Genomic DNA, 14,015 nt, shown 5'->3' with positions numbered 1-14,015 from the left:
AACTTATTAAAACACAGATTCCTGCTCCTCCCACAGAAATCCTGACCCAGAAGTTTAGGGTGGGGCCCAAGAATTTGCCCATCCAGCAGCCCCCATACGATGCTGCTACAGAGCATCTGTGAGCTATGCTTCCAATAGCGCTGACCCAGGGTGAGGGAAAACTCCAGGTCCAGGAAGCAGGGATGGTTCTGTAGTCACAAACTTCTCAGCATTTCTTTACTGGTCTGCAGGAAATGGCACAATTCTAGGTCTGACCAGAAATAAAGTGAGAACCCTTGTGAGGTAGACAATTTTAAGGAGGGAGGGGCCAGCTGTACCAAATGTTCTACCGATGAGGGCTTAAAGTGCTGATGGATGAAGCAGTAAAAAGCTTGTTAATGGGCTTTGTAAAGGCAGTTTCAACTGGGTAGTAAGCACAGGAGGCTGTGGTTTGAGGAATAAATGATGACAAAAAAGTAGAAACAGGAAATGTAAACAGTTTTTCCAAAACTTGTCAATAAAGGTAGGTGAAAGATTAGGGTGGTAGCTGGAGATATGGAGTTTAAAAGATGGGGCTTCCCTGGTGGCGCAGTGGTTGAGAGTCCGCCTGCCAATGCAGGGGACACGGGTTCGTGCCCCGGTCCAGGAAGATCCCACATGCCGCGGAGCTGCTGGGCCCGTGAGCCATGGCCGCTGGGCCTGCGCATCCGGAGCCTGTGCTCCGCAACAGGAGAGGCCACAGCAGTGAGAGGCCCGCATACCGCAAAAAAAAAAAAAAAAAAAAAGATGTATATATATATATATATATATATATACACATACTTATATACGTATACATATATTATGTATACATATATACACACACACATATTTTGTAAATTATACTTCTATTTAAGATGGAAGACATCTGGTCACATTTAACCCTGATGGGAAAAGGAGACAAGAGAGGATAAAGAAGAGAGAGGGGATGATGGGTGGGATGAGATCCCTGAGGAAGTAGAGGGGGCTGGAATCCAGGACACAGATGGAGGGATTAATTAGCCTTGGAAAGGAAGAAAGACACTTGTGACTCTGTGATGGGAGGGAGCAAAGAATGGATGGGTGCAGCTGCAGGGCGAGGTCTCTTCTGATGGTTTCTGTTTTATTGAGGTTTTTTTTTTTTTTACAATCTTCTCTGGAGTTTAGCATAGAATCAGTTTTTGTAAATGGTCCATAAGTGTTTGAAAAGACATTACATTCCATCAAAATTCAATGCTCAATAATACCCGTTAATGTAACATTACTAATTCTGCTGTACAGCTCCTACTGACTGAAGTGTGTTCAAGTCTTTCATAGCAGTTTTATTTGCTTCAATTTCTTCTTACAGACCTATAGGGCTTTGTTTTCTTTATACAGTTTGATGTAATGGTATTCACAAATTTTTAAGACTGTTTTTTGATTATTGGTGGATATAAAATACTCCTCTTTGATTTTTTTTTTTTTTTTTTTTGCCTGAGATTCTACTAGTTCTGATATAAATACTGCTATCATGCTTTCCTTGTCTCCCCTGTTACAATGGGACACTTTTAAGCCCCAGACAAATGGCCTCCAGGTTAATTCCCCCTCAGTCTGGAGCTAGACCCAGATCTCATAGGAGCAAGCTGCTTCTTGTGCTTCAGGACAGGTTAAGCATAGACCACTTAAAACCTCCTCTCACAAGTCTGCATATGAGGCCACCAATCAGGTCTGATTCTGAGGCTGCTTTAAAATGTTATACTTTCTAATGGTGTAGAATCCAATGGTTGAGAACATACCAGATGGAGGAAGGCTTCTTCTCTACCCCATCCTACGATGTTCATAACAGCAAGTCCACATCTGGGAACACCCAGATTTGGTGGTGGTGCTGGGAACTGGTTCCTGGGAAACACTTTCATTATTTGCAACTATTTCAAAATTTTTTCATTGAAATTTGGGGTAAGAGATCCTTGATACTGCTACTCACTGTGCCATCTTCCAGGGCTTCTTCTCATCACAATTTTAATGTCATTTGCATTATTTTTACTCTACAAACTACTGGGAGAGGCAATATGGAATCGTGGTTAAGATCACAGACCCTGGAGCCAGACAACCTGGGTTGGAATACCAGTTCCGCCACTTACAATGGCTGTATGACTTTGGGCAAGTTCCTACCTTCCCTGTGTCTCAGTTACATCTGTAGAATGAGGATAATAAGAATACTTGTTTCAAGGGGTTGTTGAGAGGATTTAATAACATAATACATGCGAAGGGCTTAGAAGAGAACTTAACCACCAGTAGGACTGGGTAAGCAAAAGTTATTAAAACCACGCTGAGCACATACTATGCCCCCAGGCACGATCCTAGGTAACCTGAGATACATGCCTCCTTTGTTCTAGCAAAAACCCATTCCTACAATTAAGAAAACTGAAGTTTTGCAAGTTTAAGTGACTTGCCCAAGATCACAGACTTCCTAATTAGTAGGGCTGGGGTCGGAACCAAAAACTGCCCTCAACTTTTCTACTGTTGGGACCAGGTTATAATTGTATAAACCCAAACTCTCCCATCACAAGTATATTCTTTACAGACTTTGATTTTATGAGTTTCACTTATTTGATTTTGCAATCACTGGGCTGACCCAAGGATCTACGAAGTTTGCTTCCACTGACTTCCCTCCCACCTACCTTCCCTCCCACCCATAAACGCTCAAGTCCAGCTGTTCCATCATATTTTGTCTGTGTCTCATTTCCTGCCGCAGAATCACAGTTTTGCTAAGTAGCAAGATGTACAGGAAATAAATTGTCCACACAACATTAACTAATCAATAGACATCAGTTTCAGCCCAGAAGGACTGCAATTTATACCAGATCACTTATTTTCACTATAAAGTCAAACTAGAACGACACCAACCTAAATACACACATTCCGTGGTAACACAAGAAAAGAGATGGACTCTTTTATTACTCTCACTTCAACAACCTCATTTCCACTTTTCCATGCCTGGTTTTTGTTTTTTTTTTTTTGATTTTTAAAATCTGGTTGGGTATTTTGCCGAACAAAACTTTCGGTCAATAGCATATTTCCTGTTACTTTCTTGACCCTGCATGTATCTTCTTCAGCTTTTTTAGGTTGAAACACACACACACACCCTCCAATCTCCTCTCCGTTCCCAGAAAACAAAGGAGTTATTTTTTTAAAAAAGGAAGAAAAGTACCTGAATAAATGCTAATGCTAATAATAACCCTATGGAAAAATAATACTTATTTTCCTTTAAAGCGAGATAATGGGTGTGAAAGCATTCATTCTGTAAACTGAAAAACATATAAACACAAAAATTGTGTTTATTAATGCTCTTACACACCCATAACCACTTGGCATCATTTAACCGAAAACGACATTGTGTAGAACAGGGGCTGACAACTTTCCAAATTAGGGTAGCCAAGTTTGATTCGAGTCTATCGGTCCCTCTGTGGGTGTGGTGGGGGACGGAGGGGACAAAAGAAGGGAAAGCCAGTGTGTGGCTACACGGATTCTGAAGCTGGAGGACTGTCCACATAATGCCTTTTGACACAGAGGTGGGATAAATGAGACGTGCCATGGAACAAACATGGGCAAAGTAAAAATCAGAAATTAACAACCGTCTTTTCAAAAGTAGAGAAGGGACATGGCAGGGATTTGACTTGGTGAGAGCAACCGGCTGCACGCTGGAAACCGATTCCCATACCTACACCCGCCCTGCGATGACATCCCTACTCCTGCCCTGAGCTGTTCATGTGCTACATCATGGATGTCTCTTATTGCTGAATCTGCAAATGAGCGTCCTTAGCTATTAGCCCTGGTGTCTCTGTAGAAAAAACCTGGAGGTATATCTCTTTAAGGGCTTAAAATGCCTTTACCCCAAAAGAGCACGGTAACAGGCCGAGTGCCTAACAGTGCATTCTTTGGTGCTCGTTTCCAGGACTAGCTTTGAATAACATGCGGTAGAGGGGGCTATGTTACATACAGCATCTAACAACACCTTTCTGTCCAGATGTTCCCCAGCATCCTGGTGTAACAGTTCTTTTCTGCCCTTCATACTGCATCTAAGAAATCAAGAGCCTGGTGAGGACTAAATGGTCATTTGCCTTCTGACTCTGTAATGGGATGTAGAGGTTCAGAATATGTCACCCCCAAATATGCCACTTTGGCATACTGATTATTTTGAATTAAAGGTACTTGAGAAACAGCTAGTGCAAGAAGGACACTCTGACCCTCTACTGGAGGAAAGCAGGAGATAAATCTCAGGGGAAGCTACCCTCCCTGTACCAGGGTGGGTAGAAGGCATCCTTATCACCAAAGACAGGGAATTTGGGGCCAAGAAGGCTGTGTAAACAAATATAAATGTGTAAAATCTCCTGTGCTCTTTAAGAAGACAAGCCATCTCCGTGGAACCTTTGCATTAAAGCTTTGGAAAATTCTTCATATGAGATCCTAGGACTTACTTCTCTAACCTCCATTTAATCCCAAGATCTCTGTGTTTGAAAAGAAGGAATAAATTACAAATATATTTAATAGACTTTCAGAAATAAAAGATGTCTTACAAATCATCTATGCGAACAGTCTCAGGACGCAGATGAAAAAGCCGAAGTTCCTGTGATCTTGCCTGAGATCGCAGATAGTGGCCAAGCAGAGGTTATTACCCTAGGCTTTGGCTTCCAGTCCAGTTCTGTTGCACAATATTATTTAGTCTCACTGAAAACATAATAGGAAGCAGAGCTGTCTCCAGCAAAGAGCCTGTATTCATTCGTGCAACAGTTATTGAGCTCCTGCGACGTGCCCAGGGCTGTACAAGCACTAGGAACAAAATGGTGAAAATCACAGACATGGTGTCTGCTTTTGCAATGCCTGACTAGTAGGAGAGACCAATTAAACAAATAAATACAACTGTCCCTTGAACAACACGGGGGTTAAGGGCACTGAACCTCCACGCAGTTGAAAACCCGTGTATAATTTATAGTTGGTTCTCCGTATCTGTGTTTCCTCTGTATCCAAGGCTCCGCATCTGGGGATTCACCCAACGGAGAATCATATAGTACTGTAGTCTTTACTATTGAAAAAACTCCACGTGTAAGTGGATCTGCGCAGCTCAAACCCATGTTATTTACGAGACAACTGTAAATGAAATAATTACTTCTTGCAATAAAGGCTAAGAAGGAAATAGAAAAGAGAAGGGCTGACTTCAGGTAGATTGGTCAAAGAAAACCTCTCTGAGGAGGTGACCCTTGAGCTCAGGGTTGAAAAAGAGGTAGCCCAGTTAAGAGCTGGGAGAAGCATGTTCCAGGCTCAGGGATTGGTCGATGCAAAAGCCATGGAGGAAAAGGGCACCTTGCATTCTAAAATCATCCAGAAAGTCAGTAATGACGGGAGACTAGTGAGTGAGGGGCAAAATGGTACACATGACATAACATAAGAGCCTGATCCGCAAGACTTTGAAAGTCATGGAAAGGGGTATGGATTTTATTATAAGTGTAAAACTAAAGGCAATTCACAAAGAGGTATTAAGCTGGGGAGTTCCTGGTCAGTCCGGCTACCCTGTAAAAATCAGCCTCAATGACACTCTTTCTCAACAGCACCTGCATGTCATTTTCCTCTTTTTTTTTTTCATGCAGAGGACACAGAAGAAGCATAAAAACATGGGAAAGAGCAAGGCAAGGGCGAAAGCCCAGGGCTCTAGATGTTCAGTCTTGGGATCTTCTTCCATGCCATGCTCTCTCTCGTGAATTAAATGGGGAAACATCCCATTAAAAAGAACAGGGTCTGGGACTTCCCTGGTGGTCCAGTGGTTAAGACTCTGCCCTTCCATGCAGGCGGTGCGGGTTCGATCCCTGGTCGGGGAGCTAATCCCACAAGCTGTGCGGCGCAGCCAAGAAATATTTTTAAAAAGTGACAAAGTCAAAAATAAATACAATGATCAGGGTCTTTGGTTTGAATATTCTTTTGCCACACACAGTTCTAGCATAAGAGTTTTATCCATCAGAATCTTGCCCAAGAAAGATGAATAAGGAGGCAGAAAAAAATGAAATAAGAAGGCAGGAGGAAGGGAAACCAATCTGTTTAGCATGCCAGCAAGCCAGTACAGTCTTCTTTGTTATCGAATAAGTTAAATGCACAGGTTATCTTTGGAAATGACAGTCAAAGGAGAAATGAAGAGTGTATGAAGAGAAAACCTTGTGAGAATTACCCTGTGAGGCAGCCCCACAGTCCGCCTAGCCCAGGATGCTGTACCTGTCGGGAGTACACAGGGATGCTTTGTAAGAAGGTGTGGTTATCTTCACAATGTCCAAAGTTAAGCGTCATGCTGGTGTTCCAGCTCAGCCTTAGGCATCACTGTATCAATAGGCTTAGCTGCCACCAGGGAAAAATGTACAGTTGACCCTTGAACAACGCGGGGGTTAGGAGCGACGACCCCCTCCAGTCAAAAATCTGAGTATAGGGACTTCCCTGGCGGTCCACTGGTTAAGATTCCGTGCTCTCAATGCAGGGGGCACAGGTTCAATCCCTGGTTGGGGAACTAAGATCCTGCATGCCACACAGTGCGGCCAAAAAAAAAAAAAAAAAAAAAAAAATCTGAGTATAACTTACAGTTGGCCCTCCTTATACCCAGTTCCTCATATCCGTTCGCAGTTCCGAGTGGGTGGGTCCAACCCACCACAGATCATTTAGTCGTGTAGTATTTACTGCTGAAGAAAATCCAAAACCATGCAGTTCAAACCCGTGTTGTTCAAGGGTGAACTGCATCAACAGCTCATATCGGACAAGCTGAGCTTATTTATTTGTCTCATGGGTGCATGCCCTTGTGTGGACAAGACCAAAATAATGGGCAAACCTGGTAAAACAAGTGAGTCCCTAAGTACCAAATCAAGATGCTCCAAATAGGGGTGCTGCTGCTTTTAGAGTTTTCCCTCTTTAAAAACGGAGTGGCTTCCAGTTCCCTGTTCCAACAGCCGAAGTTATCGATGCCAGTTGTTAGTTCAGTCTCTCTCCTTCTGCCTGTGAACAGGAAATATGCATGCTGTATGTGGATTAGTTTCTGATACTTCTCATGGCAAAGCTTTTGGCTCCAGGCTCTTACACCTTGAATCTGCCTCCCTGCAGGATGGAAACGAGGGCCCCTGAGCAACCTTGTGCTCTTTCTCCAGAGCAGGGCTGTGCCAATAGCGTCTCCCGGCCACGGCCTCCTTCGGTGTAAGTCCCGGGGAAGATCGGAATGATTGCTTGGCAAGGTGAGGACGGAGGAGCCTGGTGGACCCCACAGGTCTGGTGATGCACACTTAGGGATTGACGTGGCTTCGTTTCCCACATTTCTTTCACACAGAGCACGATTATAGGGAAGTGCTTCCATATGGCCCGTGGAAAACCCCAGCCAAAAAACAGCTTCAGCTGGCCAGATTCAGAGCAGCAACAGACATGAAGGGGCCGTAAGGAAAAGCGAGGATGAGAAACACCGAGTTTTCATGCAGGCAGGCATCTCTGCTAAGTCTAGCCTCAGCCCCAGCGCAGGCATATAGAGCCTGAAGACTCGTCAGCAGCCGGCGGGATGCCCCCAGCTCTCACTGCATAGCTCTCCTCGCTGCATTCAGGGATCTGTCTGTGAGCTCCAGCTGCCCTTCCTTTGCAGAAATTAATCAAAAATATTAGATTTTTAGGGGCCCTTCTCCTGGATTGTCCTGAACTGGCATCAGGGGTCTGAGACCCCTTCAAAAAAATCAGAAGGGCAAATTTGGGGCTTATGGGGACACATGCATTTTTCTGGAGAGAAAATGCATAATTATCAATAGATTCTCAAAAGGATCTATAATCCCAAAGCTGAAATTCAATGAGAGAGAGAGAGAGGATATGAAGTACCTTATCAAGAGTGAGGAACGATACAGTCAAGCAGGTAAGCCCCTTTCAGCCAGCACAGCCCCCATCCCATCCCCTCCCACCCCAGGGCCTCCTCCACATACTTCTCCAAAAAGACTGGTCTTGACCCAATTTCACTCAGCTTCTACTCTGGTTCAATTAGAATTTTCTCAATTTCTAATCTCTCTCAGACCCTGACAAGATGACATCTTTTCTGATGAGATTTCCACACTTTTTAAAGCCAACAGTAACTGTAGACACTTCCCCAAGGCCTGAGCTGGTGATGATTTTCCCCCATTAGTCCTCTCATCCCAAAGCTGTCCTAGTTAACTCTTCACAGCCCTGCCTGGTTCTTCACTGTCTTCCTCTGGATCTTATTCTTTCCTCTATCTTTAGTTTCTCATACAATTCACTGTGTTTTGACACCTCTGACAAGACTTTCCTCCACACCCATCAGTAGCTCTCTCAAAAACAATGCGCCGGCGGACCAAGTGTTGATTTCGAAATCTGTTTACATTTAGTGTTATGTGAGAGGTGTGACATCTTTTGGTACCCATATGAGCAATATCTCCAATAAAAATATTGCTAGCATTTACTGAGCTCTCTCTAGGTGCCAGACACTATTTGGAATGCTCGGCATGACTGAGTTATTTAATCCTGACAATAACTCCACAAAGGCGGTGCAACCGCTGTTCCCAGTTTAAAATGAGAGAGTCAAGATACACGGGAAAGTTCAAAAACTTGCTCTGTTTACAGAGCTAGTAAACAACAGGCCCAGGATTTAAACCCAGGCAGTCTGGCCCCAGACTGCAATTTCTTAACCATATTCCTTAACTTCTGTATTCCTTAGTTTTCTCACCTGTAAAATGGGTCGGACAATGTCAAAACCACAATGTAAGGGGGCTGGTGGAATTAAATGATATGTCTGAAGAGAATGTTGGGAATTATAAAGCATTAGATCAATATTACTAATAACAGAATGGATGGAATGTGATGTACTTGGTTTCCCAGCTCCTTAGAAGCCAGTGTGTCACATGCCACAGTTCTGGTCAGCAAGGCAAAACTCCCTGGGGAAGACTTCCCTTCCTGACTAAAGGGCACAGTATTTAAAGAATGCCTTTTGCGCCATCTTCTTCTTTATCATCTGCTGTGTGGATGTGTTGTCTGAGTATCTAATAGTGACTTAGCAACCCCAGATGAAAGCCATACTCTAAGCTGGTGAAGGAGAGACAGGAGCCTGGTTCCTCAAAAACATAGTAAAACAGCTTCCCCAAACTTGACTGCCAGCTCCAGACTTCTTGTTAGAAGAGATATGTAAACTCCTGTATCTATAAGTTGGGTCTTCTGTGAATTCCCATAGAATGCATCTCTCACTGGTACCCCACCACTCAAAGCCAGCTCCTTCAGGAAGCCCATGGATCTCACAGTTTCCAATCTCACCTAGGCCCCCTTGCAGCTACTCCTCTACTTCATCACTGTCTTTTTTTTTTTTTTGGCTGCGCTGCGTGGCTTGTGGGATCTTAGTTCACCGGCCAGGGACTGAACCCGGGCCCCAGCAGTGAGAGCACGGAGTCTCGCTGGGAATTCCCCTCCTTACTGTCTTTGATGAGTTCCTTATCCGCCTTTCCTTGATGGGAGCACGCTCGAGTCCCTGATAGCCCTCACTCTTTTCTTTTTTTATTGAAATATAGTTGATTTACAATACTGTGTTACTTTCAGGTATACAGCATCTTGATTCAGTATTTTTGCAGATTATATTCCATTACAGGTTATTACAAGATATTGGGTATAATTCCCTGTGCTCTACAGTATATCCTTGTTGCTTATCTATTTTATATATAGTAGTTTGTATCTGTTAACCCCAAACTCCTAATTTGTCCCCCCCCTTTGGTAACCACAGGTATGTTTTCTACATCTGTGAATTTGTTTTATTTTTTTAATTTATTTTTTATTTATATTTTAGGGAGCCTGAAATCTTTTCATAATTCCTTGGCACCATAGTATTAGCTCACAAAACACCCACTCGTGCTTATTGTCTGCAGCAGACAATTTATATGATAGTATTTTTTGCAATGAAAGAATACTAAACCTGTTTCTCAAGTCACTAAGCACCCTCCTGCTACAACTATTCCCAAAGCTTGCACAGATATTTTGTTGTACTTAAAATTTTGCTTTTTCTACTGTTAATCCCTTTGCCAATGTTTTATCCTAAAGAAGAAGGAAGTGATGTAGAGATCATAGCTTCCAATGAAGAAAAGGATGGCTGGAGAGCAGGGTCATCTGCCTCATCTTTATCCTTCAGTCAGTGTTAACTATGTGTCAGACACTTTTTCATATATAGTCCAATTTGATCCCCACAATGACCCTAAGAGCTGAGCATAATTATTTTTCCCATTTGTGAATCTGTTTTAGAGCCCTCACTCTTCAGCAGCTGACTCTACCTCCTAATGAACAGAGTTTTTAAAGAAAAGACAAAACACTGTATTGGAACACAGTTAATTTCTCAAGGGTGCCTGTCGTTATCCAGTTCTTGACATGGTGTGGGTGTGTACCCCTCCCTTATTCCTGGGAAAATCCTTCCCTTGATACATTCTCTCACCTTCTGTTCACTCCTAAACCCACTGCATTCAGGCTTTGGTTTCAGCCAGAAGTTCGTTGAAACCACTCTTGCTAAGGTCACAAATTTGGCTTCAAATTGCCAAAGAGAAATTTTTGGACCTTAATTCCAGCTCACCTCAAAACAGCATTTAACATGGCCGACTATTACCTCCTTTTTGGAATTACTTATTCCTTCAGCTTCCATACTGCTTTGGCTAAGTTCTGAGTTTACCTACTCTTTTCATTATCTTTTCACTTGAATTCCCTTAAACGTTTTCCCTGGCTAAATTATCATGACGTCCTGATATATTCTATATACTCTCTTTGGAGGGACTCAGCTAATTTATAGCTAAAGACCACCAAGATGGGGATTTTGCCACTAGCAACAACGGACTATCATGTTTCAGATCAACTCTTCCACTCCAAAGGCAATCAACATCTGTTTGAAGGTATCAGATAGGTATCAAGGCACTGAATACTTAAGGGGCCAAATTTCAGGAAAGAAGAAAAACCCAAGGAGGTGAACGTTTGTCTTTTTTTTTTTAACATCTTTATTGGAGCATAATTGCTTTACAATGGTGTGTTCGTTTCTGCTTTATAACAAAGTGAATCAGTTATACATATACACATGTTCCGCCTAGAGGGGTGGGATATGGAGGGTGGGAGGGAGGGAGACGCAGGAGGGAAGAGAAATGGGAACATGTGTATATGAACATTATCTTTGATATGCATCTCCTCTCCATGCATTCCTTACCCTGATGAACAGCAAATAAATCCACCCAGCTGCTCAAGCTGGAAAATCTGCAACACCGTACCTCTCTTTTCTCTCTTAGTCTTCATTCAAAGAATTATCAAACTCCACTGACTCTCTTAAATCTCTCTCCCATCTGTTTCTTCCTCTGCCTCTCCCACCACACGACTCCCGACCAAGGCCTCATTATTTCAAACGCCCTGGAATATTTAAAAACGGCATCCTGCTTAGCCTCCTTGCTTCCTGGCTCACCTCCACATGCAGCCAGAATTATTTCATTAAAACACAAATCTAACCATGCCACTCCACTGCCTAAATGGCTTCAATGACTCCATTTAACCTGAAATGTGAAGCACAATGATGAAGGCCTTTATGGTTGCCTGCTGTCTCATTCCCCCACCCTAACCAATGTGCAATCCTAGTAGTTCCTCAACAAAGTCCAGGCTTCCCTCTAGGGTCACACCATGAACTTTGTGTTTCCTCTGCCTGGAAAATCCTCCCCACCTTCCACCCCTCCTGTAAGGTTCTCCCCATTTTGGAAGAATAAGTAAAATCCCTATTTCATAAGTTACATCCAAATAAACATGAAGAAATAAAAGAGTTTAAAGTAGGAACACACAGGGACTTCCCTTGTGGCGCAGTGGTTAAGAATCCACCTACCAATGCAGGGGACACGGGTCAGATCCCTGGTCTGGGAAGAACCCACACGCAGCGGAGCAACTAAGCCCGTGCACCACAACTACTGAGCCCGCGCTCTAGAATCCGCGAGTCACAACTACTGAAGCCCATGCACCTAGAGTCCGTGCTCCTCAACAAGAGAAGCCACCATAATGAAAAGCCCGCGCACCACAACGAAGAGTAGCCCCCGCTCACCACAACTAGAGAAAGCCCGTGCGCAGCAACAAAGACCCAACACAGCCAAAAATAAATAAATAAATTTATAAATTTATAAAAAACTAAAAGTAGGAGCACACAAAAAAAAGCACTGGCAGAAGGCGCACATGTATAATTTTTTCCCTTTAAGGCAAGGGTCAGCAAACTACAACCTGAGGGTCAAATTCAGCCTGCAGGCTAGTTTTTGTAAATAAAGTTTTATTGGAACACAGCTGTGCCCACTGGTTCACGGGTTGTCTGTGGCTGCTTTTGCCTGGCAACAGCACAGTGTTGAGTAGTTGAGACAGAAACCATATGGGCTGAAAAGCCCTAAAATATTTACTCTCTGACCCTTTACAGAAAAAGTTGACTGACCCCCAAATTTTTTTTAAAAAATGTAAAGCAGATATTATTGAACTTAAAAGATGGAAAAGTCTGAATATGTAGAACTTAGAAACTACTGATTCTACAAACACAAACAATATTGAAAGTCAAATGACAAACAGAGAACATTAGAAATAGGTACAACAGACAAACAAATAGTATATATTCATGATACAAGTGAGGAAAAGATCACCATCCAAATAGGAAAAAGAGTAAATGACTTCAGCAGCTAATTGAAACCTGAAGAAGTATAAATGGGCAAAACATGCATGATGGTATTTTCTACCTTGTTAGCAATCAGAAGGGGGCAAAAAAAATAATGACTCATAGTTTACCTTAAAAAATCAGCAAATTTAAAAAAAAATTATACTCTGTATTGTCATATGTTCAAAGAAACAGGTAGTCTTAGAAGAGGTAACTGGAACAGGGACTTCCCTGGCAGTCCAGTAGTTAAGACTTCGCCTTCCAATGCAGGAGGTGTGGGTTCGATCCCTGGTGAGGGAGCTAAGATCCCACATGCCTCCTGGCCAAAAGACCAAAACATAAAACAGAAGCAATACTGTAACAAAGTCAATGAAGACTTTAAAAATGGTCCATATCAAAAAAAAATCTTAAAAAAAGAGGTAATGGGAATAAAAATTTGATATACTACCCTTTTTGGAAGAAATTTGTCTTTTAGAACACGGGTCAAAAGTTCTTTCCAACGAAAAAGCTTAGCGTTGGGAAAATGTTATTCTAGTATCAGACGGTCTAAAGCACGTTTTATGGTAACATCGTATCGGGTTTAAAACCTACTTTTTTCAGGAGAAACCTGTGACTTTGATTGTCCCCGCACCAGCCTGCAGGTGGCGCCGTCACCAGCACAGACGCCACAGTTGTCTTCCTTGGCGTTGCTCCCCAGTTGTCGGTCGCAGCCCACTGCCTGCAGACAGACAGAAGCACGGCGGTCAGGAGCGGGTAGAGATACGGGGATGTGAGACCTTCTGTATGTCAGAAACCGTATTTATGGTGTTATCCTTCTTAAATGTATGAGTTGGCTCTCTTTTATGAGGATATACTTTTTAAAAGATATAATAATATATAAAGCTTGACAGTACCCTGTCATTTATATGATTCTTCTCCAAAGGCCAAAGAATTAAAAAAGACTTGAGACTGTCCCTTGACACTCCCACTCTTACTGTTTTATTTATAATTTTATTCAGATATTTTATGTACATAAAATGAATGGAACATTACAGATATTTCCTCTCTCTTTCCCCACCCCCTTCCCTCTCTTTCTATCCCTACCCTAGTCCTATTCTCTCATTTCTTCCCCCAAATGACCACCATTCTGAAGTTGATGTATATCCTTCTGGTCCATAGTTTTATTTTAATTTTTTTTTCTGTTTTTAATCTCAATCTATACCTGTATCTTAATACTGACGATATATCCATATCTCTCTATATTCTGTATTTGTATCTTTGCATTTCCTTCCGTTTATCATTATCTATACCTATACCTATCTCTACCTGTATGTCATTATATATATATGTGTGTGTGTATATATACAATCTT

At 42.5% G+C, this 14,015-nt stretch overlaps 1 protein-coding gene across 1 annotated transcript in view; it reads right to left on the bottom strand.

Annotated features, from left to right (window-relative positions):
- The window catches only part of ADAMTSL3 (ADAMTS like 3), a gene marked incomplete at both ends in the record, with an annotated part of 539,369 nt that overhangs the window by 197,711 nt on the left and 327,643 nt on the right, over window positions 1-14,015 (bottom strand). Inside the window, 1 exon segment of the mRNA XM_082852534.1 lies at window positions 13,256-13,382. Within this exon segment, the coding sequence (XP_082708660.1) occupies window positions 13,256-13,382 (127 nt within the window).

This window comes from Leucopleurus acutus, assembly GCF_964270905.1.
Source record: "Leucopleurus acutus genome assembly, chromosome: 1".
Taxonomy (NCBI): Eukaryota; Metazoa; Chordata; class Mammalia; order Artiodactyla; family Delphinidae; genus Leucopleurus; species Leucopleurus acutus.
Note: the sequence above shows the minus strand (reverse complement) of the source record. Positions and strands in the feature narration are given on the sequence as shown.